General features: G+C 41.2%; 1 protein-coding gene across 2 annotated transcripts in view; it reads right to left on the bottom strand.

Annotated features, from left to right (window-relative positions):
* Nucleotides 1–26,336, bottom strand: part of GRIN2B (glutamate ionotropic receptor NMDA type subunit 2B) — a 442,385-nt gene that overhangs the window by 88,919 nt on the left and 327,130 nt on the right. For both annotated transcript variants that reach the window (XM_066355404.1, XM_066355413.1), the window contains one exon: nucleotides 23,640–23,754. In XM_066355404.1, the coding sequence (XP_066211501.1) occupies nucleotides 23,640–23,754 (115 nt within the window). The remainder of the gene's footprint in view (nucleotides 1–23,639; nucleotides 23,755–26,336) is intronic.

Genomic DNA, 26,336 nt, shown 5'->3' with positions numbered 1-26,336 from the left:
TGATTTATCTTCCAGTAAAATCTTGAGAACTAGAAATTTAGGTCTACCAGCTACCCTTTTATTCCTTTAGAGATCTAAACAAAGAAGTATATTTCATAACCATCCATTGGCAAATGGGGAAAAAGTGCTACTTTATTCAGTTCAAGCCCCACTCCCTCCTTCGATTCCATAGGTATGCCCAGTCTCTGGCTCAGTGAGATCTTCTCAGACCACTTATCGAAAATTGAACAATCTCCCTGCAATATTTCATATTTCCTTCCTTGATTTATTTTTTATCTCTTTAACATTTATCTTTATCTAACATGTTATCTAATTTACTCTGATCCAATGTTTTCTGTCTTTCCAGCTATAATGCATACTATTATACATACAAGCAGAGATTTTAGTCTTTGTTTTTGTTTGTTATTTAATTTTGGTTAAGGGCCAAATGCATATAGTATTGCTTAATAAACATTTTTGAGTGAATAAATTAATACAGAGAATGCCATTTAACCTAACTGGCTTAATATGGTTTCTTACTCTCTGCTCTTTTATATCTCAAATTTTCCACTAAGATGAGGTCTGGCCACTAAGTGAGAAGAAAGACCAGTTTGAAGTGTATTTACCAGTGCTAGAGAAAAGAGAATGAGGAAGACAGTAAGAACATACTGTTGTTTTAAGAACCTAGACCTAAGCCGGCCTAGACTTTCTAACCCAAGGTAGGGACAGTCCCCCAGGCCAGGATGGCAGTGTTAGAATGAAAAGACCTGATTTCCTTATAAGGAGAAAGAGCAATATGGATCCAGAAATGTGAAAAGGAATGAGAGAGTATTCAGGCAGAAACACAAGTCTTCTTTGACAGTGACTCTGTCTTCCATTAAAACAGGGCACATGATCATTAAGTCATCAGTCATTTGTGGACAGATGCATCTCCAACATCTGTCCCCAAATCCAGTGGGGACAGAAATCTAGGAAAAAGTTTAATTCTTTCAAGGGTAAGATAAAAATGAGAGGAGAGGGGAAGAAAAATATCCCAATGCAAACGTCTTTAAGAGATGACAATACTAGTTTTATATTCTCCAAAAGCGAAGCATATAATGGTGGTTAAATAAATGTTAGCTGATTGATTGGGTGGTGTTGATTTTATAGGCTTTTGTAGAAACTCTGAGACTAAAATAGAGGTTGACATAAAGTCCATCTGTTTCATTGGGCTTTAGAATATTGCTGATTTTCCTGTTGGCCTCATGTTGCCCCTAAGCTTCATAAGATGAACTCTTTCCAACCCTTTCCTAACCATTCTGGAAACTGGTCTATATCATAAGTTGTTTTGGAGTGCCAGTAGATAGACATTAGTCCACTATCCCATGCAAAATCTCTATGAAGTGCAGATGGACCCGTGTGGCTCTGTGACTTGACATTTGTGTAATCCTGAACAAGTTATTTAACAGAAGGAAAGCATATATAAGTGAGGGGAAGTAAAGAGGATGGTAGATCCAGAGAACCATAATCTGTTTCTTATGGATAGAACTGTGGGTTTAAGTCGAGGAATGATAGAAAATGAGAACAAAGAGGCAGGCAGGAGTCGGCAGCCAGAATATGAAAATCAAAGCTCGTTGGCGTGGTTTTGAGTTTTTATCTTGATGTCACTGGAGAGCTATTGCAGAATTTTCGTCAGGGAACTGACATGAATAATTTTAGATTTTAGGAGGATCCCTCTGACACTGTGTGAAGGATAGATTAGGATAGGGCTGGATCATAGTCAGGGGAAGGAGGCAACTGCAGTAATTCATGTAATAAATGACAAAGGCAATAAGAGAGGAAATAAAGAGAAGTAGATACATAGAAGAGATCAATAGATGAGAAAGAGGAATCACCTAGAATGACTCCCAGGTTTCTACCTTGGATAGCTAGGTAGACGGAGGTACAAGGTTAATACAAGAAGACAAGAACACTTGAAAGAAAGGGGAGAAGATGGCGGTTTAGCTTTGTGTGTGGTGAGCTTGGGCTCTTTGGGATGTAAAAGTGAAGATTTTAAGAAGGTGGATGGGCACTTAAGTCCAGGGCTCAGGAGGAACATCTGGGTATACAGATTTGGGGATCATCACTTTCAGGCATGGGTTGTCCATAAAACTACGCAGACAGACACTGTGAGAAGATGAAACAATCGAGAACAGAGCTCTGGAGCACAGCAATAAACAAGGGCAGGCAGGCAGAGGGAGGGTGGAAGAGGGGAAGAAACAAACAAAACAGAGAGGAAGCTGCCAGAAGAAAAGAGGGGTCACTTGTGTCAACTACCAAAGAGAGGTCAGAAAGGTAATAAGTCAATTTCTTGGACTGAGAGCTAAGATGTCACAGTGACATTAGAAAGGGCAACTATAATGGAAGCACACTGTACAGTGTCAACTTGATAGACATCTTCCATTCTGCTCACCAAGTATATACAGTGAGAACTCAAGTAGCACTGTGACTCCATATTAACTATTTGAAATAAGTTTGTCCCTTAAGACTTTTTAATTTAAAATTTAAAAATTTATTATATTGTGGCAAGAATACTTAACATAAGATCAAGCCTTCTCCCACATTTTTTTTTATTCATTTTAGAGAGGAGAGGGAGAGACAGAGAGAGAGAAGGGGGGGGAGGAGCTGGAAGCATCAACTCCCATATGTGCCTTGACCAGGCAAGCCCAGGGTTTCGAACTGGCGACCTCAGCATTTCCAGGTCGACGCTTTATCCACTGCGCCACCACAGGTCAGGCTTCTCCCACATTTTTAAGTGCACAATACAGTATTGTTAAGTATAGGTACAATTACGTACACCACGTTGCTATAGCTTTCTCACCTGCACAACAGAAACTTTATGTCCACTGATTAGGAACTGCTCATTTCCCATTACTCCCAAGCCCCTGGCAACCACATCCCCATTTTTTAATCTATGAATTTGACTATTTTCAGTATCTCATGTAAGTGGAATAACGCAATGGTTGTCCTTCGATGACTGGTTTATTTCACTTAACCTGTGTCTTACAGGTTCATCTATATCGTCAAATATTGCAGAATCTCCTTCTTTTTTTAAGTTTAATGATAATCCACTGTTTTAAGTAAGTATGTCTTCACCCATTTACAGTGGCAAGCTGTGTCTATAACCATTAACTGGTTATATTAATTGGTCATCCTTCCCTTTTTCTGCAATATAGGCCTGTGAGTCCTTTACACTAGAATATTTATTTGTTGAGCCAGACACAGGACTAAATATCTGATTTTGTCAAAAAAAATCATCCCCAAATGGTTGCAGAACTTTGTTCCCTTCCCCCCCAATTCTCAAAAAATGCAAGGGCTATCCATGTGTTTTCAGTACTTTTCCTCTGTGACCCAAACGCAGAGGACTGCTGCACTGGACGGGGTGCTGAACGGTGCGCACTGCTAGAGGGGCTCACTGGAATCCTCAGAGAAAAGGCATGATAGAAGAGACAGATGTTATTTCTGGAATTATCATGATGAAAAATGTAATGAGAAGATCACCACAGGGCTAGACAGAAAGACGAACAAGAAGGTGGCAAGAGAAAAAAAAGCTTCTCTGGTGTCTTTGCAAAGAAACTGTAGGCAAATATTTAGACTGCATGGATATCGAGAGGTCAGGACCTGAAGAATGAAAGGCCTCAGTGCCGGCTAACTAATCCCATGTGCTTGTTTGTATACAAAAGAGCAAAGTGAGACTCTTGACATAAAGCACATCTTTTAAGAAATCTGTTGCTGACTCATAGACACAGAGAGCAGACTAGTGATTGCCCAAGGAAAGGGGGACTGAGGAACTGCGTGGAAAAGGTGAAGGGACGAAGGAGGACAAACTGGTAGTTACAGAATAGTCACGGGACGTAAAGTTCAGCATAGGAAATAGTCAATAATATTGTAAAAGCTATTTATGGTGCTAGAGGATACTGGAAATATCGGGATGCACACTTTGTAAAGTATGTGATTATCTAACCCTTATGCTGTATACCTGAAACTAATGCAAAAAAAATATTGAGTATAAACTGTAACTAAAAAATAAAGTTAAAGTAAATAAATAAATAAAAAGAAATCTGTTGCTGATGTGTGATGGCGGATGGCCTCTGCTTAAACTTCTGGACAACAGCCTGGCAGGGCGAGGCTGATGTGCAGATGTATGGGGTGCTCTTAGCGCTGGCCCACAAACTGCCTGCTGCCAGTGAGTCGACTGGTTCTGCTCCTGACCGTTTACTTCCGTTTTTGCCGAGTTCCTGTACACAAGTGCTGACTCTGTTCTCTGTAGAAGCTGAAACTGCTGAACGCTCTGGAGTCCAGTCCTGGCCATCCTGCTGGCATGTTTTGCGCTTCTGGGCTGATACTGTCCAGATCATAAGGTCCTAACATCTCTCTCCCTCTATTACAATGGCAATCAAGATGGAGGCTAGATTTGCCTCCAGTTTTGCAAAGTCTAGTTGGAGGCTCAAGAACAGCTCTCAGGTTGAGGTGACCTTCTACCCCAAGTTCTGGTTTCTTCCCTGAAAATCTACAAACTAGAGAAACAGAGGTTCCCAGAGAGGAACAATAAGAAACCATATTTCCACTGATGAAATGGAATTGAAACTGTCAGGTTTCCACAGCCTTCCCCCCTTTCTCCACTAGTGGAAGAAATAAATGTGTAATTACCTAAATTAGGCCAGTTGTTTTACTTGTTTAGTGGAACTACACTTTTGAGACATTTGCACAGGCTAGAAATTAGTGGGGAGTTAGTTGCATATCATTTTGAGGGAATCACCATTAAAACAAGAAAAACCACCAGGCATAACACACCCAAGGTATTCAAATGCCACTTAATACCCAAACTTCTTTCTATGTACCAGCAAACCAGCGGGCCAAATGCCACGGCTTTGCTCAGGCTTGTTCTTCTAAGCTGCCTCGGCTCCAACCACAAATCCCGACCAGACTAGTGATGACTTTACTCAATGCCCGGGGCAAAAGCAGAAATGCTGGACCCATCTGACAAACACTGAGCATGAGGTTTGAATTTCAGAACAGCAAGAATTAATGGGAGAGGAAGAGGCATCGGGACACTTAGCAGCCAGTGCGCATGAATCCACACTGTACCCCGCGGCAGAACACGTGTGGGACCCTATCAATTCCTACACTGCACCCAGTGACACCCATGGTCGGTATAAGTCTCCGGAATCTGACTCCACAGTCTAAATCCTGGCTCCTCTACCTCCTAGCTGCCAGACCTTCAGAAAACCACTAAACCCCTCTGGGCCTCATGGATTTTTGTTTTTCTTTGTTTGTTTTTTAAGATTTTTCATCTTAAATACCAACACCATAGGGATGTTGTGAAGATTATAAATTATATGAGTAATCTGTTTAGAACAGTGCTTGACTTATAAACACTGACCTATTATCATATAAAAGTGGTAGGTAGCTAGCTGTTACAAACACTTTCTTACCTGTCAGCCTGAGTTCCTATTGCTTTAGAGAATCGTCTATAGAAGAAGTGGTTCAAATCTGAATTCTGACTCCCCACCTCTTCTGAGACCTTCACTTTCACTCTCCTGCTTTCCGCCCTGAGTGGAGTCTCCACTGATTCTCACCCCTTTCGAGAAATGTCCTCCTTTTTTTCTAGTTTCTTATTGAGTATCATCCCATTTTCTAGTCTCTTTCTTTCTCCATCTGTCAATTTTCCCTCATGTTCCTTTCCTGGAGAACAAATTCAGCACACCATAGTCCTAAGTAAAAATGTGTTGAACCAGCGCTGAATCAGAGCATGAACGTACAATTTAATCCCAGAATACAAATAATGACTTCAAATTATAAAAAGGAAAAAAAGTCCTGTAAATCATTTCTAATTTTGAAGAAAGGATCACAGAGAAAGAGGTAAATGGTCACTTGTAAAACAATATCCAGGAACAGAAAATAAAAAAAAATGATAATAAGAGATTGCGTGCAACTGTGACAACAGTAGTCTGACTCAGTCACCTATCTCTCTTTCATGAAGGAGACACAAATGATCCAACTGCATAAGGCAACAGCAGTCAAAGGGTTCTCTCTGATTGCTCAGCAGCAAGGTTCCAAAGAAGGCTGCTGTAGATCCTTAGTACTACTTACTACAAGTTACTGAAAAGGCAACAGAGTGTGCGAGTGGAAACATTTCACCTTCCTTCCTAGCCCCCTTCATGGAAGGTAGCTGTGAACAAAGCCCATGGAGCCAAACAACTGAGCTGCCCCATCTACGAAATGAAGTTCTAAAAGTAAATAATTTTTATAACTAATTAATGAATAAATAGTTGTCATTAAAAATATGCTACCATCAGAATAGGGTGGAAAATCCAAAAGTGAAACCACAGTTGTCTGAACTAGAAGGGACCTTAGGGATTTAATGGAATGCTCTTGTTTTATAAATATAGAAACTGAAGCCCAGGGTTGTTAAGTGACTTGGCCAAGGTCACCCCATAGATTGATGGCAGAGCCTAGACTTGGTAGGCCAAGGGGAGTGGACTCCCTATCTCTCTAATACAAGAACCAAATTGAGTCTAGCCATTCTGCTGGAGTCAGGTAGCAGTGAGGAGAGGCAGAACAGAGAAAGGGAGAAGGAAGGAGATTGGAACCATCCTTGTTAGCAGACTGGTTTCAAAGATTCAGTGAAAGTTGAGTCCAGGATTGAAAAAGCAACCCAAAGAGGAAATGGAGCAACAAAACCCACCAGGCAAACTGCTCGCTGTCCTGGAGTGACTGGTTATTAAATGGTGTCCTGGGGACCTGGGGATGTTCCAAGAATTAGCGTAAAGGGCCAAATAGCTTTTTCATGTTCTAAAAACTGCTTGCACTCTCCTTTGTGAAGAAGGGCCCAGGTGCTCATCTATTATTGAGCATGTTTAAAAAGGCATTTAGGAAAGAGCACCAAGAGACAGATTTGCAACTACAACGGCAGTCCCAGGAGAGCTGTGCTTGCTTAGGAAAGGAGCAGAGTTCATGTTCGTTCGGTGATGCGGGAAGAGCCAACACAGGCAGGTGTCCTGGCATTCTCCAATACACCTGTTGGTGTTTGTACCCCCTCCAGCAGTCCCCTGGGAAGTGAATGACACAGAGGGCAAACACCAACAGTGACAGACCTTCCTATTGTCAACACATTCAGACCAATGGGCCATAGCCAAGATTGTATACTTTGTGCGGGGGGGGGGGGGGGGGGGGGATTGAGTAAGGGATTTTGTAACATATAGACATACACACAGCTTCTAAATAATGGAATAATATAGCACTAAAACTTATGTGATAAATAAGATGAACAAACATAAGTAATAAGATAGATAAGTATTTAATGATATATATTATATTTTTATTTTAATGATATATGTTTATAACATACCATTCACAACATATTGTTAAAGGAAAATGTAGATTACAAAACAGTATCTATAATGCCATCTCAATTTCATAAAAATATGCCTTTATATTTATAAAATGTATTTATAATAGATAAGAATGTAAAGAAAAAAGACTAGAATGGTAGGGACCAGCATGGAAATGGAAATCATCTCTGGGTGGTAGAATTTGAGGTGATTTTCATTTTCTTCTTTATGCCATTCTCCATTTTATTAGTTTTTCCTTAATAAAAATTACTATATTTTGGAATCAGACAAAAATTAAAAATATTATTTCATAAAAGAGAGGTTTCTAACTCAAGATGAAACTGAAGTACTTTGGTTCTGAAGAAAGAGATTTTCATAACTTTGTGTGTATACATTTAAAACTACAACTTAAGGCATTTTCCTCTTCTAAGATTTTATACTTCAGTATAATATTTGAAGTGGCCAATAATTTATTTGGAGAATAAAAACATAGATGGGGATCTTTGGGGGTCATCCTGGTGGCTGCCCACCACAATTATCATCTTCCCTGCTTTATACCTGTGTAACTTTCTTAAAAGGGTACATTTCTTTAGAACAGGGTGTCTTGTCTACCATTCCTCTTAGCACCTAGCACAGGGGCCTTCCATCCTGAATGCTCAAGATCTCATCTGAGTGTGGCTTTTCTGCCTGGACCACCCCAACCTCCTCTCTTCTTGACTCCATTTTTTCCTTTTCTTTCTCTGTGTTTGTTCAATCAGACTAGTGATACTGAAGTCATCTTGCACTCTCTCTGCTCTCAGCCTCTGTCACTCTCTCTTTAAGTGCTATCAGCAATCAGTTTTCTGTTCTTCATACTTGACATTTGCCCTGCCTTCATTTCTAATTTCAGTTTGTTCTATTTTGTATCTCTTTTTTTTTTTTCCTTTGCCCACCTCCTTCCTTCATTTTCCTGGTTTCCTGGCTGAATGTTTTGTCTGCTGAAGCCTTCTTTTCTTTGCCAGGTAAATGCCCTTGAATCACTCAGATTCCCCTTGAAAGCTCACGCCTATGAAGCCTCTCCAGGATATTCCTCCACTAAAGAAAAAATGTGTTACTTGGCTAAGAAAAAAGACAAATTCAAATTCACACCCTCCACATGCCTAAGACCTTTTAAGGCATTAAAATTTTTTATCTCTGTATTTCATTGTCTGACAAATAGCCCTTTTGACAGGTAATGTCTTCTGCCTTCCACCATTCTAAGGTGAATTTGGGATCCTATATAATATGGAACTGATTTCCCTGTGACTTGATGCATTAAGACAGCGCTCAGAATTCTCAGCTGTCTCCTAGAGACTCCAAGCTAAACTGCAGCAAGCAATCAAAAAGCTGAAGGCTGTGTGTGCTCCATAAATTCTCAAGCCCTACACCTGAATGGACTCATTTCTAAGGTATACCTTTCAGCTTTTAAGCAGAGACTGATTCTTTCTGAACTCATCACTGTTCTAGGAGCTGCAAACTCCAATGTCTATAGGAACCAGGTAGATAATTAATAAATAGGGATGGGGCACTGAAGAGGCTGGTTGAACTAGAAAGCATGGATTCCATCCAAAGAAGGCAATGACTCCCCTTCCCTCCCCACCCCCCCAGACCCCAGTAGAACTTGAGCCTAGTGTTACTGTCATTCTCTTGGTTTTTTAGGAAATCCAGAAATGAGCAGCTCTAATGGGACCTCTAAATGTTTAAGTGCTAAAAACAATTTAATCTTAAATATATCTCTCTTAGGTCACATAGAACATGTCAAATGGAAACAAATGAAATGAAATAATTGCCTCAAGAGCTCCAAAAGAATGTCACACTCACTTAAAACAGCAGTTTAGGTAGATAACTTACTAATGCAATTCTTATTAAACAATGAAAGCTAATGCTTCTTGATTTTTTGGAAAAATTAAATATAAATATTGGAATGTTAATAGCCTGATGTGTCAAGTTAGAAAAATTCACATTCCCATGTTCTAAAATCTAGTAGAAATGGGGGGGATAAAGGAAGATGAAATATACACACATTTCCCCTGTGGCTCCTAAGTGGGTCTGTAGTCTCTATATAAAGTTTATACAGAGAGCCTATGGGAATAATTTGAAAAGTTTTTACTATAAATAAATTACCAGTTGAAATTCTAACAGCAGCCATTGGAAAACTTCTTAGACATTTAACTGGCAACTTATTTAAAATAAAAAAGCAACTTCCACAAGCCCCTGTGGTGGCTGGCATCCCATGGTGGAGAGCCTGTGTCCTATCTTATCCCCATAACATCACTTGGCATCATCTAAAATGGTCACATTTATTTATTCGCTGATATGCTTGTTGTCTGACTCTCCTCTAAAGGTATAAACTCCGTAGGGCAGGAGACTTGTTGGTCTTATTCAGTACTGTTCCTCCAATGCTCAGAACAATGCCTAGCTCTCAGCAGGGGTTCTGGAGATATTTGCTGAATGAATAAATCCAGAGAGTCAGCGTAATATCCAGGGAGTTTCTACAGCAGTTGCCAAAGACCACAGGTAATTCCGAATCTCCTGGAAGGAGTGGGGCTGGCTTGAAGACTTCCTTGCTGGGCTTCTGGATCTGTCCTCCACTTTATGGAGGGATCAAGAGTCAGTTTTATTTCAAAGTTAATGGCTGGAAAATGAGAACAAAGAACAATGACAGAATGGCAGTCTTAAATATCCATTAAACAGATACCTCTCTTCTCCTCGTGAAAATGAAATGATTGTTACAAAACCATCCCTGGGTTTTAAACTCAGGTTGCTGGCCCTCAGTCCTGGAGCTTCTGGGCTGGGACCTCAGAATTCTCAGGTGATGTGGATGCTGGTGGTCCAGGGACCACACTTGGAGAACTACTGGTGAAAACTACACAACACTATTTGAATGTCAATTGTTACTATCATTTACTCTCCATTTCACCATCACCCCCTTTATATTCAACCCTAACTGTGACATATCTTTTGGCATAAACCACTTTCCCTTGTGGATGGAACGCCTTTAATGGTTGTGGGCCAATCTATCCACCATACAATAAAGAAGCCATAAAGAGGAGACTGGAAGTTCTTTATTTTCAACCACTAAGTTGTGGCTTATTACAATGATACAAACCCAAGGATATCAAATGGCATGAGGACACATTACAAGGTTTCATAAACTCATTATTGCTTAATGTATGTGGTTATTTAATGGTTACTGGGAACCCACAATGTGCTAAATCTAAACTGAGGTTTTTAATTCCCTTATTTCTGGGGGATGGGCCCAAGCACAGACTGCTGTGCTATGTTGTGGACTTTGCCATTGTTTTCTTATTATAAGACTTAATTCTTTTAACATCTCTGTGCAAATAGTTGTTCAGAAATAAAGGAAGAAAGCTTCTCATTGCCATTTTATCGCCAAGCACAGTCCAAATTCTATTTGCTGTTCCCTAGCTCCTTCCTTTCAGCAACCGAGGCCAAAATCCAACCTTGTTCTGTTCTGTGCTCATTTTCCTCCACTTTTTTATTTCTAGACACAATTTCAGTTGTATTATGACTGGTTTAAAATACATTCATGTGAGCTAACTGAATCATTGCATAACACCTGCTACATGCTAGATACTGTGCTAAGAGTTTTACATGAATTAAAACTTATTCGATCCTTTTGGCAACAGTTTGAGGTACGTACTATTATTCTTCCTATTTTATAGATGAAGGAAACTGAGGCACAGAAAAAGAGAGCAATGCCTATTTCTACTTTTTCGGATAAATCATTGTGTTAAGGAGAGGTGAGTAAGATATGAAACCTCTTGGCTTTTAAACCGTACCTTAATGAACAAATTCAATAAGCCAAGGTTAAAAGGACAGTGTGAGCCAGGCATGGAGGCACAAAGGTACGAGAGGTGTTGGAGGAAGGTCAGCTGTGATTACGCTGGCGTGTAGGCTAAGTGCAGAGAGAGGAAGGGGGAAGCTGGGAGGCGGGTCAGAATGCCGCGACTTGAGAGCCAGGCTCGGAAGTGCACTTTTCTGTAGACGCAGTTCCCAAATTGCACTCTTTCAGGTCCCACTGTAACAAGCGTTGCCACATCTGTGTTAAACTTATACTATTTTTAACTTAATATATAAAATAGCCTTCTGTTTAAAAATACATTTACTAAAAAAAGAACTCATATCATTACTGTAAATGTGAAACAAGTGTCACTAGCCAAAGACATAAAATAACTATACAAATAAATAGATGGCTAGTTAAATAAAAAATACTCATTCTTCTTAAATTAACTCACGTACCACAGTGAAATCCACAATCATATTTGGGGACACACGTAAGTGGCAATGATGAATCACAGATCAATGTTCTTCTTCATTGAGTTTTGCTCCTACTTTTTATCATTCATATATATATTCATATTCATATAGATGTATATATATAAGTGTGTATATATAAAATTCCATATCACTTTCCTACTAAGATTTAAGGACTATTTTGCAGGTCAGCTATTTTAAATCCTCTTCAATGTGTCCACATGCCCCTGCACTGTCAGCAGATGTCTGATGAACGAGGCCATGAGGCCCCAGTACCACTGCCATGGGGGTGCATTTGGGGGGAGCTCTAAGGTAGAAGATAACTCTCCCCCAGAAACCCCCTCCATGCAGTCAAGACCTAGCCAGCTGTTCTGCAGGTAGTCATGGCCTTACTGAAAGAACGCTGTTCTCTCCGCACAGTCTGAGGAGATCAGTTCTTGTTCTCAACTGAAAGGAGAGGGTGTATGAGTGTGTGTGTATGTATGTGAGTGTGTGTGAGTGTGTGTGAGTGTGTATGTGCAATAGAAGATAGTTAGGAGGTATAGGGATATAGGGATGCAGATAAGCTTTTTTGTTGTCCTTATTTTTCTTGCCTCTCTCTTTCCTTCCCTCCTTTCATTTTCTGTTTTTGTCCACCTCAGGAAAATGTTACACTGAAACAGCCAATCACAGTGTGGGCTGACTACTCCCCTTCCCTTGGCAGGACCATTTCTTAATACTTAGTTTACAAACTCTTAAGTGATAGGTCCACATGTCTCTAATGTTTCTATGGTGTGAAGTCTTCTAGTCCGCAAACCTATTCCTGTTTCAGCACTTTGGCCTTATTTGTCTCGTTGTATTCTCATACTGTGTGTTAAGGCACACAGTATACTGGACTTAAATGGAGCCAGATATCATTGATTATACCCAGCTCTCCCATTTCTTTTTTCTTTCTTTTTTTTTTGTGACAGAGACAGAGAGAGACACAGATAGGGACAGACACACAGGAAGAAAGAGAGATGAGAAGCATCAATTCTTTGTTGTGGCACCTTAGTTGTTCACGGATTGATTTCTCATATTGCCTTGACGGGGGGGGGGGGGGGGGGGGGCTACAGCAGACCGAGTAACCCCTTGCTCATGCCAGTGACCTTGGCTTCAAGCTGGTGAGCCTTGCTCAAACCAGATGAGCCCTCATTCAAGCTGGTGACCTCAGGGTTTTGAATCTGGGTCTTCTGGGTCCCAGTCCGACACTTTATCCACTGTGCCATCGCCTGGTTAGGCCCCAGCTCTCTCATTTCTTAGCTGAGTGAATTTCCTCAAATCATGGGACTTCTCTGAGCCTGTTCACTTTTTTTCACAAGTATTTTCCAAATACAGGAATCAAAACAAGATCATATGTGCTAAAGTGCTTCAGAAATCATATTGCTAATAAGGAGTTATATAAATGTCAGATATGCTAATGCCTCAGTCTTCCTAACACCCCTTCATCCCAAGCTCGACTGTTCTAGAAATTATACATCTTTCCCAACTCTTATCAGGGAAATAGAAGTTTTTCACTGTTCTATAAAGAGAATGCTGAGATGGCTTAAATATCCACCAGAAATTCTACCTGCGAGTTCCTATTCTGTTCCTTTGCCAGCAAGCTCCCATCCCTATGGGATGAATGAAGAAAAATGGCACATGTTATTATAAGAATAGCCAAAGTTGATGTTAGAAGATGCCCTACACCAAACCCTTGAAGTGGAAGAATGTGAAAGGCTACCTCGGGGAGTTTGGTGCAGACGGGGCAAGCTGTGCCCTGCGAGGTATGGCAGCGAAGAGTGGCTTCCTGGCTCCCTTCCCCTGGAGAGCTATCACTCTCCCCACCCGCTGCCTGCTCCTGGTGCCCTGCTGCTCTCTTACTCGCCTCCCCAGGATCCCACTCTCCTTCTCACCATTCTCCTGGCACAGATTTGCTTTAATTTCAAACCTTGGGGACATTGAGCTGACAGAGCTATGACCTGAAATGCCTGCAGAACCAGCAGTGGTATGTCTTTATGGGTAGCGAACACCTGGATCCTGGATCCCATGAGGAGTGAGGCGAGAGCTTCCAAGTCATCTTAAGATTCCCACCCTCCTCTCTCGTGCATATGATATTTATATAAATGGACTAAAATGTTCACCAAATCATTTATGAACAAAACTAATTCTAATAGAGAAAATAATAAAATCACTCCAAATAATCTGAGTTCTATTGCTATTACAGGAGACTTGTATCCATGTTCTTTTTTATTAATAGCTTTAATTCTTAAAGACAATTTATTTTCTTAAGTGGCCAACACTTCCTCTCAAATCCTAGTACTTCAGGCTGATTGGCAGAGTTACATGCCAAGGTCAGAGCCTCACTCTGTCTGCACACAAATTACCTTTACCCTGTTTCAGGCCAGCTCTCATAAGTAGGGATTCTGGAGAGAGACTATGCATGAACTAGTACAAATCCATCATCACTGCAGGAAAAACTCACAGCAGAAGATCTGGTGCTAGGTCATTAGGGGCTTGCTTCTATATGAAGGACATTCAGATATTATACTTTAGTATAAAAATTCAGCTCTCGGAAAATATGCTACTAAATATGCACAAAGTACCCTGTTTGGTGGAAAATACATAAAGGTATGAGAGCAGTAGCACCCTGCTATAAAGGCCCAATAGGTCTTCAGGCACATCAGCCTGTGGGCAGGTGAGATAGCCAAGTGCCGTTCCCACCAGTGAAAGAAAGGGATTGCTCCCCCTTCTTCAAGGGTCCAATGGTTGGGAGTGAGTGAATATAACCCAAGCAATTCTCAAATTAAAAGCTGTCATTATTAACATTTAGGAACATTAGATAACAAAAAACGTGGCCAAAACTTGTTGCCTTGAAAAGCAGTCTTATGGCACCAAAATTGGTCTGACAAAAACTCTAGAATTATTTTTATATGAGAACTGGAGTCGCCATTTAACACACATATGAATGTCTAATCATGAGGGATCAATTTAAAGAAGCATGATATATCCTAAGAATGGACTTTTAGGCAGTGATTATAGTACCCAAAAGTTTCAGGCTTTTGGGTACTATTAATAAAATAGGAAAATGTCTACAATATCATAGTAAGAGAAAAGTGCAGATGGTAAACTGTTCACATACAGGGTGGGGCAAAGTAAGTTTATAGTTGTTCATAGGGAAAAGAATACAAACACTGATAAATAATAAGACAAGAATAAACTCTGTGTTTTGCATACTTACAACTGTCAACTTACTTTTGCCTACCCAGTGTAGGTTCCCAGTTCTATTGCATCACACTGTATTCATACATAAACACAACATGCACAGAAAAAAGCACCAGTAAGGATTAGAATAAATGTAGATGCTAACTCTTTGTAGGTGTGTATAAAGGTAAGTTTTATTTTATCCCTCAAGGTGTCTTTAATAAGTATCAGTTGCATTTATAACAAGAAACTCCATAAATGTGTTTTAGCCTATGTGTTAATACAAGAGTCCTCTCACCTTTACACTACTATTTCTTTCCACACTACTAGTGAGAAAACAGTATAACTTATGAATTAGATAGTTTAGAAGACTCAGGAGCCAACCATAGTTCACTGTTATGGAATAAAAATCTCAATAATTTAAACAAGACGGATGGAAGCCATATTTTGGCTCTGCGGACATGGTCCTCTTTGATGTGTTTGCTGAAGCCGAGGTGATGCCAGCGCTTCGGTCTCTGAGTGCAGTTCTGCTCTCTTCTCCCGGTCCATGCGGGTTTCAAAAGTGAAGTCAACCAATATTATCTTGTTTTACCTTTTCATTCAGTGGCTGGTGGCCAGCAAATGAAGACAACCAGCCTTTCTGAAGTGACATTTCTGAAATCCATTCCCTCATTCATCCTGCTCTTCTTTTTGAATTAATTTACAAAGGTACATGAGGGTAGAAGCTGCACCTTGTGGATGAGGTTTAACAGCAGCGCTGGGAGTTTGTGGGCTAAGGGCCCACTGGTCTCTTTCTGGAACGCCAAAACCAGAGTAGGCAAAGAGCATGGGCTCGGGTCTTAGCGTTCAGGGAACCAGAATAATGGAACAGTTGGATAAGAGAGTCTATGAGAGCCAAAAATAGGTAACCCGGTGGCCCTGTCTGTAAGTCATTGTCATAAGCCAAATATTTATTAGCAGAGTCTTTATTACCCAAGCAATATTAAAGATCTGCCCAATGTTTAGTCCACCTCAAATAATTAAATTTGAACATCAACTTAGTTTATAGGAATTTTAAGTGTCACAATAAGTACTTTTCTCCTTGCAATGGACTCCCTGCCCCCTGACCCTGACACTAAGAAAACTACAATATTAATTTATTTGATGGAGGCAATGCTTGGCTCATGACAAGGTGCTCAATGATTATGTGCAGGAGAGGAGGAAAGGGGAGGGGAGAAAAGGGGGGGAAAGGGAAAAGGAAAGGGAAAGGGGAAGAGAAGAAGGAAAACTCTCAATGCCATGTAGTTCATGCTGTGGTTTTGGGGCAGGACTATACATTACAAAGCAATGAGAACCTATTCAAATTGTAGGACTTCCAATGCCATCACCTTGTATTATTAACAGTTCTGATACTCAACACTTCTCTGTTAAGAAATTCTCCTTATAGCTAATATAATCCTCTCTGCTTGATGGTAAGCCCACTTACTCTGGTTCTGGCTCAGAGGAGAAAGCAAACAGCTGATCTCAATATTTGGAACAATAATTTGTCATACATTTGAAAAGAGTAAGTCATCACCTCATTGCCTTTTCTTTTTCCCTGTAATGACCACAGTTTCCACAGCCTTTCTCCATAGATCTTGCTTTCTAATCCCTTAATCCAATGATGCACATTAATATTCAGCTCTAAATCAGCAAAAATAGCATATTGTCCAATGGCGGTGTCAGGAGATCCAGACAAACACCTTGACAGGAGGCACTTCTGTTTCACCGCCCCAGACACCTCCGGAGAGTCTGCAGACATTTGGGGTCCCCTTTCCTCTGCTCTGAGGTTGAAAGGTAGAACATGTGTTTGGCCCAGCACTAAATATAAGGTCTACCGGAAAGTACTGTCCGTTTCTTTTTTTTTTTTTTCTGAAGCTGGAAACAGGGAGAGACAGTCAGACAGACTCCCGCATGCGCCCGACCGGGATCCACCCGGCACGCCCACCAGGGGCGACGCTCTGCCCACCAGGGGGCGATGCTCTGCCCATCCTGGGGGTCGCCATGTTGCGACCAGAGCCACTCTAGTGCCTGAGGCAGAGGCCACAGAGCCATCCCCAGCGCCCGGGCCATCTTTGCTCCAATGGAGCCTTGGCTGCGGGAGGGGAAGAGAGAGACAGAGAGGAAAGTGCGGCGGAGGGGTGGAGAAGCAAATGGGCGCTTCTCCTGTGTGCCCTGGCCGGGAATCGAACCCGGGTCCTCCGTATGCTAGGCCGACGCTCTACCGCTGAGCCAACTGGCCAGGGCCTGTCCATTTCTATCACAACAAGTTTTGACACGTAAGCACGTTTATTTGGCGCATGTGTGCCTCTCTATTTTTATCACTTAATGTATACATACTGACATAGCAAATTAACTAAAACAAAGTTGATTCATGTTAGTCTTATGTGTGAAGCGATAGTGTACCCATGGCTATTGATAAAGTTCATTTACGCCACTGTTATTTTTACGAATTTCAACAAGGAAGAAATGCTACAGAAGCATGTCTGTCACATCCACCATAGTTCCCGGACTTAGCACCCTCCAACTATCACTTGTTTTTGTCCTTACAAAATTTTTTGAAGGGCAAAAATATTTAAAAATGAAGAAGATATCAAACAAGCACTGGTTTAATTTTTCGCATCAAAAGATAAAACATTTTTCAAAAATGGGATATACAAATTGCCCTCACACTGGCAAGAAATCATTAATAATAATGGCAATTATATTATTTAATAAAGTTTATCGACGGTAAGAAAAATTTGCATTTTGTTTTATTCCAAAAACGAACAGAACTTTCCGGTAGACCTTACACTTAACAGCCTTGCACTGTGCTAAGCACAGATATATAGTGAAAAACCAAACAGATGTGGTTACTGTGTTCACGAGCAGTCTGTCAGTTTGTTCATGAGTCTGTGTGTTTGTGTGTGTGTGTGTGTGTGTGTGTGCGCGCGCGTGTGTGTGCGTGTGAGGGGATGGAGAGGCTGTTTTATTTTGTCAGCCAACAGCCTTCTTCAAGTGGAATATGACATAGCCGTGATTGATTTCTGTAGCATTATCACCAAACGGGTCATTCTAGTCTTTCGGTGCTAGTGTCACAGAGCACCCACTCCTGGAGTTCGTGCGGTCTCCTGGATGTTGCAAGCCTAAAATGATAACTGGGGCTAGGGGAGCCCGAAGAATGACCCCAACCTAATCCTCATAAGGAAGGCCATCTTATGGTAGGCAGAGGCAGGGAAGAGGGAGTGAGCTTACAAAATACACACCTTGCCTCTTGGGGGAAAAGACAAGAAGAGAGGCAGTCCATACATATCCTCCTGTACTTCTGGCCAAGACAGTCCCTTTAAGGCTATTTACATCTCACAGCCTGAAAATGCACCATCATCATTTCCTGAAGTCATTACTCAGAACACACCCCCACTGCATTTCATTTTTATGATCCCCATTTTAGGAACGAGTAAATGGAAGCAGAGAGCAGCAGCAATGAAGCAAATCAGGAGAGGCTCTGATAAAGACAGAAGCCTGAGTGCCTGGTAGAACTGCTTCTCTGTGCCAGACTATTTTTAATGCCAGTTTATGCCGCTGTCCCCCACTTACAAATGAACCTTCTCTGCACACAATTATTTTTCACCATTCCACCTCACTATGCATGCCTGCATGTGTGTGTGTGTCTGTGTAATCCCTTATAAATATTCTTCACTATGTTCATACATACCCGAGAGATGTACTTAGCTTTCTGTGAGTATAATTCTGATCTAGATAGCTATTGGCTATTCCAGCCCCACCGCCATGCCCCCTTAGTGGCTACTTATACAGTATTCCATTCAAGGTTCGCAAGAATAGCTACTACTTATTTTAAAAGATAAAAGGGAATTAATGAGTTAATTTATAAAATTTGCATATGCTTAGAGTATTTTCAGAGCAAATATATAAGACATTGGAGATAATAATTGCTCTGGGGAAGAACCTGGAGGAACCAAGGATCAAAGCTAAGAAGACGTTCTTTTTATCATTTGACTTTATACCATGTGAAAATAGTACCTTAAAAATTATGCAAAAAGAGTATGGACTGCTAATTTGCTGGATACTGGCTGTATTTCAGTCACTATTAATTGTTGTTTTACTATAAAATCTCCTTTAATCTTTATAAAAGCCTTAGGTAAAGCCCTATTTTACAGAGTGGAAACAGACTCAGGAAGCACCAGCCGCCTGGTGTACACAGCTGGTAAATGGCAACACGAACTCAACTACTCTGATTTCCACATCGCGCCCAGTCCCCGATACTCTGTTGCCTGAACTTCACGTCTTTTGAAAAACAAAAAAAGAAAAACACATTTATAATGTAGTAGCTCTGAGACTATTTTTTAAAATCCTGAAGGAATACTGTGAAATCCCATCCCATGGTTCACACCAACAACTTAATGGACCTTTCTGACCTGCTTGTTGAACCTGTCTAGGCATGCCTCCACCGGAAACTGAGCCTCCCTACAGACTGCCCTCAGGGCCTGGGTGTACTCAGAGCACTCCCTCCAAAGGTGGGCACTGTGCCTGTGCTCACACTCCCTTCAGTAAGCCACTCTATCTAAATGGGAGATTTTCAAGTGGAAGTGAAGTGGTTGATCAATATCCTAAATCTCCTAAGCATTTCCTTTATGTAACAATTGTCTTTTTTTATTCATAATTTTTATTGATTGATTTTAAAGAGAGACAAAGGGGGAGAGAGAGAGAGAGAGAGAGACAGGAACATCTATCTTTTTCAGTATGTGCCCTGACCTGGGATAGAACCTGCAACCTTTGCACTTCGAGATGACATGCTAACTAATTGAGTTATTATCTTTTGAGTGTACACTCTTCTTGAGTGTAAGAATTATAAGGAGCAAGAACAAGATCCTTGTTCCCCTGGAGTGTACATCCTGGTGTGAAGAGACAAGCAATAAACAAATAAGCAGGCAAATAAGCAAAACATCAGATAATAAGTATATTGAAGAAAATTAAAATAAACTGTTGTGATAGAGTGACTCTGGTGGTTACTTTATCTTGGGTAATCAGGGAATGTCTTTTCGTGATATTTATTGAAATGGCAAGAATGACAAATATGGCCTAGGACCTACTGTGTTTGTTTGTTTGTTTGTTTGTTTGTTATTCAGTGAGAGGAGGGGAGGCAGAGAGACAGACTCCTACATGTGCCCCAAATGGGATCCACCCAGCAAGCCCACTAGGGGGCAATGCTCTGCCCATCTGGGGCATTGTTCTGTTGCTCAGCAACCGAACTCTTATTAGCCCCTGAGGCAGAGGCCATGGAGCCATCCTCAGCACCTGGGGCCAACTCGCTCCAATCAAGACATGGCTGCAGTAGGGGGAGAGAGAGAGAGAGAGAGAGAGAAAGAGAGAAAGAGAGAAAAGGGAAAGGGGAGGGGTGGAGAAGCAGACGGGTGCTTCTCTTGTGTGCCCTGACCAGGAATCAAACCCGGGACATCCACATGCTGACTAACACTCTACCACTGAGCCCACCGACCAGGGCCACTACTGTTTTTGAAACCAAACTCCTAGTTCTTTTGTGTGCTCCAGCTTTCACCGGACTTTCATTCCAAGTGTCTACATATTTACAATGTGAATTTAGAATCCCAGAAGTCAGTGCTGGAAAGAACCTTACAAGTCTCCTTCATATCATACTGTGATTTTAGACTTAAGGAAAGAAAGTTCTAGAAGAGTGAAAAGAATAGGTAGGTCACACAGTTTGTTAGGAGTATGACTAAGAGTCCAATCTCTAAGCCCATGTTGCTTCCACAAACCTAGAGTCCTTCCCTGTTTATCTTCCGAGAGTCCATTTCCTCACTGTGGAATCCCACCCTGGTGCCTGCCTCTCTGGAGTCCACAGACACCAGATTTTCCCTGGACTACAAGGGGGTATTAGGAGTGGTATTAGGAATCCCGAGAATGCAGAAGGGTGCTGGGGGCCAGAGTGACTGTGGAAGAAAAGGTACAACTTCCCACTGTGCAATCTCACCACATCACAGACATGCCCTGAAGCTGGGCCTGGCCCCTGCCACCCCTTCTTGCCCACAAGTGAGCCCTAACAAGGGCTTCCAGGTTTGGAAGCTGCGTGGCTCTGTGAACTCAGTGCATACTAAAGATCTCTCTTCAGCAGTGTCCCCTGACCTAATCAAATCAGTATGAAGCATTCTAGTTAAATGCGTCACAGAAAGATTAACCACAAAATTGCTTTATAAGGTTCTGTTAGTATATTTCAAGTGTGAGCTATGAAAACTCATCCTACATAAAGATCTTATTACCCCCACCAAAAACACATACAAACAGCTACTATACCAAGGGCAATAGCATAAACTTGGATTCTTAATGATGCATTTTTGACTCTTGTATTATGTAATGGTTCTCATTTATTCAACACATATTGATTGAACTTCTCTATGCCACACACTCTCCAGGGCTGCAGTGAGGGCACACAGTAGAAGACCTAGCCGGAAGCATGCATATACAGCTCTAACACAGGCAGATGTGGCCAGCGCAGCAGCAGGGGCGGGGACAAAAGCTACAGCAGACAAGGGAGAAGGGAGTGAGAGATGAAATTTCGGTCAAAGGTCAGGGAAGGAGATGGCAGCATTTAACTGCATTTCAAAGGATGATTATGATTTGTATAGTTGCACAATTCATCCCAGGAAAAGGATACATCATGACATGCTATAGGTACAGGGGCCCACTCTCAGAACTGAGAGTAGTCCAATACAGCTTAGTGGTGAGATGCAAAACACAGAAAAGTAGGACAGGGAAGGTAGACCAGAGCCTTGAATGCAAGAATGAAGTTTGGACCCAGTCCATAACCTACAGAAGCTTTGAGTGGTTTTCAGGCAGAAAAAAGACATAATCAGAATAGAACCTTAGGAATCCTATTCTACAGCCATGTTTAGGACTGATCTGAACAGACAAAGGTGGGCATCAAGGGAAGGGAGGCACATCACATTGTTCTTGGATCATATATAAAGAAAGCCAAAAATTCAAGAGCTAGAATAAAGACAGAATTGATAAGGAGGGAGGGGGTACAAATTCCAGGGAGAAAGACTTAGTTTTGGAAAGGAGTGGGGACCACAGGCCTCAGATGCCAGCCTAAGGAAGAGAAGGCAGCACAAGTGCCAGTGCCAGGAAGTGGTGTCTCTTTAAGAAAGGACAGTTTGAGACTCCTCACACTTGAGACAATAATCGTTGAGTCTACCACACAACAACTACCCCAGCTGGACATCTTCTGCTCCATACACAAAGCCACAGTTATTAATAACTCCTCTTCCGGAGATATGCACAAGTGCCTGCTATACCCGAGGGTCCCAGCACACTCCTTAAATTATTTTGTCTCTACAGCAGCCATGGAAAGCAACCTGACTGGGATCAAGAGCAGGAGCCCAGTGAATGTTTCTGAACAAATGATAACTCAGAGGAAGGAGGGCAACTTTAATCAAAAACATCAGGCTGACTGCAAGCTTTATCTCCATGCCCTGAAATGAGGAACAAAAGGACAGAGGGAGGCCTTTCAAGCTGACGAAAGGGTCCCAGGTTTCATGGCCTGAGCACATACGCCCGGTGTCACGGCTGAGCAGCCCCACACTACCAGTTCAGGGCTGTCTGGATTTCAAGTTTATCTCCAGCCCCTTTTTCCGGCCACTTTCTCTGGAAATATATAGCTTGGTTTCCATTCTAGGTAGGCTGACATCTTTTAAAGCCTGTTCTCAGTCAACTGGTCCATGCAGTCTGTAGAAATTGCCTTACGTCAGTGTTTCCTAACGTGTTTCACAGAATATGAATTTCAGGAACAAAAGGGTGTTGTGTTAAAATAATTTTGGGAAATGCCAAATTAAATAAGATGAAATATGTTTCTCTGCTCTAAGATACCTGTGAACTATCAAATGCTAATATGCTCTGAGATGCTTTCAGAATGAGAAAGAATAGGTAGCATCTCCCAGCCTTATTTATCTGCAGAACCATGTCTCAGCAAAGCATCCCAAGGGCCCAGGACCCTGCTGAACACACTCTCAGAAATACCAGTGATGATATTACTCTCAGGACCATTTGAATTGAACTAGGAACCAGGCATGATAATAAAAGATAATACCTATGGAGTGCCCACTAGATGCCAGGCACCTTTTTAAGTCTTTTACATGTAATAATATATTTAATCTTCATAACAACTTTGTGTATTATTCCCATTTTACAGATGAGGAAGTGAAGACACAAGAGGTTAAGAGGTCTGTACAAGATCCTAAGTAGACAAGTTAGTGAGTAGAGAAACTGGGAATTAAACCCGGGCAGTCTGGCACTTACAGGAACTGATTTCTGATGGTGGAATTTCAGACACTGTGAGTGCTGGCAATGGGAGAGGTCTGGAGAAGAGCCTTGCATGGCTGGTCTCCGATCATTGTGAACCCAAACCCGCCTGCTCAGAAATTAGGCTTCCCAGTCTAGTACGTAAGACAAGACTTTTAAACTGTAACACTGATATGGTTTCTTCACCAAATTGTGTCATATTGTACATGCATAATCTCCCATTAAAACAAAATCATGATTCAGACAGCACCATAACCAATAAAAATGGCAATACATAAAGAAAATGATTGCTTGATTAACCAACACAGCAAGAAAATGAGGATACTCGTTTGAGAAATGGCTTCTTTTGAGTTCTCAAAGCATTGATTTCTTGCTCCCTGCCTCAGAGACCAATACCAAGGGACTGTTTTCATTTAATGTCTTGCAAAGTTTTCCATCTCAAACCCTCTTGCGTGCTCGAGAATTGCCAAAGACATAGCCTACCCTTTCCCACTTCCTCTCCTTGTTCAGAAGTATTATCACCAGTTTCGGGTGCATCTGGTAGCCATCTTCACTGAAGGACAGATTTCTCCCTTCAAAAGTGACATTGATCAGATACCTGTGAAGATAAAATAAAAGAAAGATTAAAAGTATGAAGGAGGTATTTTAAGAATAAGATAGCTAGGAAGATAGAAAGGCGGATGGAGAGAGACATGTAGATAGATGTTCAACTATCATGTGAGACTTGATACCCCTTGAGTCCCATTTGATTATGCAAGTGAGTCAAGTTTTCACATAATAGGAATAATATGAGAAGATAATATAATTTAAAATAAGGACACCGATTTTGAGTTTAGTCTATAGCTGTGACTTTGAGCAAATTACTTAGCCTTTTGAATATCACTCTTTTTCCCCTATCTATAAAACAGGGTAATAAAGAAACTATTTTATTAGGTTTATAAGGCATAAGTGAGATCATTTGCCATGGGGACTGGTGTATAGTAAACCCTCATTATCTTAACAATTTTTATTTAAAAAAAAGCAGTGAATTAAAAGGCAGATGTGGTAGAAACAAGAAAGGAAAGTGGGAGTGGACCAAGACAACTTTCTGCTAAGAAAGGAGCGAGGGTGTCTCCTCCTCTGAGAGATGCACAGGCTTTTGAACTCTTGCTACAGTCCTACCCGGCTCACACTTCTCAGAGTTGTGAGACGAGTCCAGCCATCGGGGATCTGGTTCCACAAGAGGCATTCTGGGAACCAGGGTTATTGTACTGTGAATACTGAATAGAAAATAAAGGAGGCTGAGGGGAAATGAGGGAGAGGCATTTCACAGAGGTCTAGGTACAGGTTAATAAATTAGCAGAAACTCTGGACATAACTAGAATTAGACCAATAAAATTATCTTCCTCCACAACACCTGCACCACCACCCACTCACTCCATCTACCCAGTTGGATGCTCTATTCTGATAAAGATTTCCTCATTGGGAATTCCCACAGGCGTGCTCATTACAACCGAATTAGTGCAACTGTGCTGATGGTAATTAATGTCTCTTTACCACAATGGCCCAAGGAATCAAAAATGATTAGCTCTCTGTCTCCAAAACACGCTACTCTGGAACCTTGAGATATGTCTCTGCTAAGAAACAAAAGGGATATCTTGTCATTGCTGTGAAGGTTCTAAAGAACTTCGGAGATGTGATCAGCAATGATTTCCTAATACTACATAGGAGGGGGAGAAGAAGAAAGCAACAGATGGCAGCTTAATTGTTTCTTTTTAAGTCTTCTTATTCAGAGAAAACTGTGAGACTTCTCTTTGATTCTTCCAGATAACATTAGGTTAAGCAACAAGGTTGCTAAGATACACATCCTTGAGGCAAGGATAAAGATGACTAGGCATCATAAACCAAACTCTCACGGACCATTTCTTACTTATAGGGTTGCCTGGAATTTTTAAGCCTCTCATTCTCTGGTCTTGTGTCACTTTACAAATGCAACTATGAAGAACTCTGAAGATCTCAGAGTAGAGATTCCTAGAATCTCAGAATTCAGAGAAACCTACATCATCACTTAGCTCACTACTTCTTGTACTTAATATTTCCTGTCTACAGCATCATAAAGTTGAGCCTCTAAGTTCTTCCTGAATACTCCCACTGATGGGGAACTTATCACTTTACCCTCTACTCTCAAAATAGCCATCTCACTGCTACTCTGCAAGCCCTTGTTCCCGGTCTCCTCCTTAGATATTATCCAATGTTGGTCTAATTCTTCTTTCATATGAGAGCTTTTGAAGTATTTGAAAACACTGTATCCCTTATAAAATAACTTTTCATTCTTGAAGAAATCTTAAGCTCATTTAGGTTGTATAATTTTAACTTGATAGATAATGAAACTGGAGTACAGAGAGGTCAAATTATTTGTCCAATGTTCCACTGAACAGAAATAATATTTAAGCCACATTCCTAGTCCCATATCCTCCTTAGCACACCAGCCTGATTCTCATGTGCCAGGTGGGGTTTAATATCCTCAGTTTCTTCACATAATTATCAAATGTTATGGCTTCAAGCTCCCTCTCATTATTCCCTTGGCTGCTTTCTCAGGATATTTCCAGTTGTTAAAAGTGTAGCCTCCCTAACTCAACCCAGTACTCCACAGAGCACGCATCCTCTCCATACCCTGCACTGCTCCTCCCCTCTCACTCAAGGATGCTTGATCAAGCCCATCACGCGTTACAAGGTTATAGCCATGTCTCCTATAGTTTTCAACAACTTCAACACTCCAGCCAAAGCCTTATCTCCTTCATATCAGAGGAATATAATAACAAAAATATAAAACAAAATATTTCAAACAAAACAAAACAGAATTTGAGTACCCAACACAATTAAGTTGGAAAATATATTGTTACTACAATATTGCATTGCTTAGAGTAATTTCTAGAAGTCTGCAGAGAAGGTTTATAAGACACAGAAAAAACTTAATCTCATCTCCTTTTTAGAAGAAAGCAAGACACCTGACCTGTGGTGGCACAGTGGATAAAGCATTGACCTGGAAATGCTGAGGTCGCTGGTTTGAAACCCTGGCTTGCCTGGTCAAGGCACATGTGGGAGTTGATGCTTCTTGCACCTCTCCCCTTCTCTCTCTCTTTCTCTCTCTCTTCCTCCCTCTCTAAAATGAATAAATAAATTAAAAAAAAATAAAAAATA

The sequence above is a fragment of the Saccopteryx leptura genome, chromosome 1 (assembly GCF_036850995.1).
Source record: "Saccopteryx leptura isolate mSacLep1 chromosome 1, mSacLep1_pri_phased_curated, whole genome shotgun sequence".
Lineage (NCBI taxonomy): Eukaryota > Metazoa > Chordata > Mammalia > Chiroptera > Emballonuridae > Saccopteryx > Saccopteryx leptura.
This window is presented reverse-complemented; position numbering and strand designations above follow the sequence as displayed.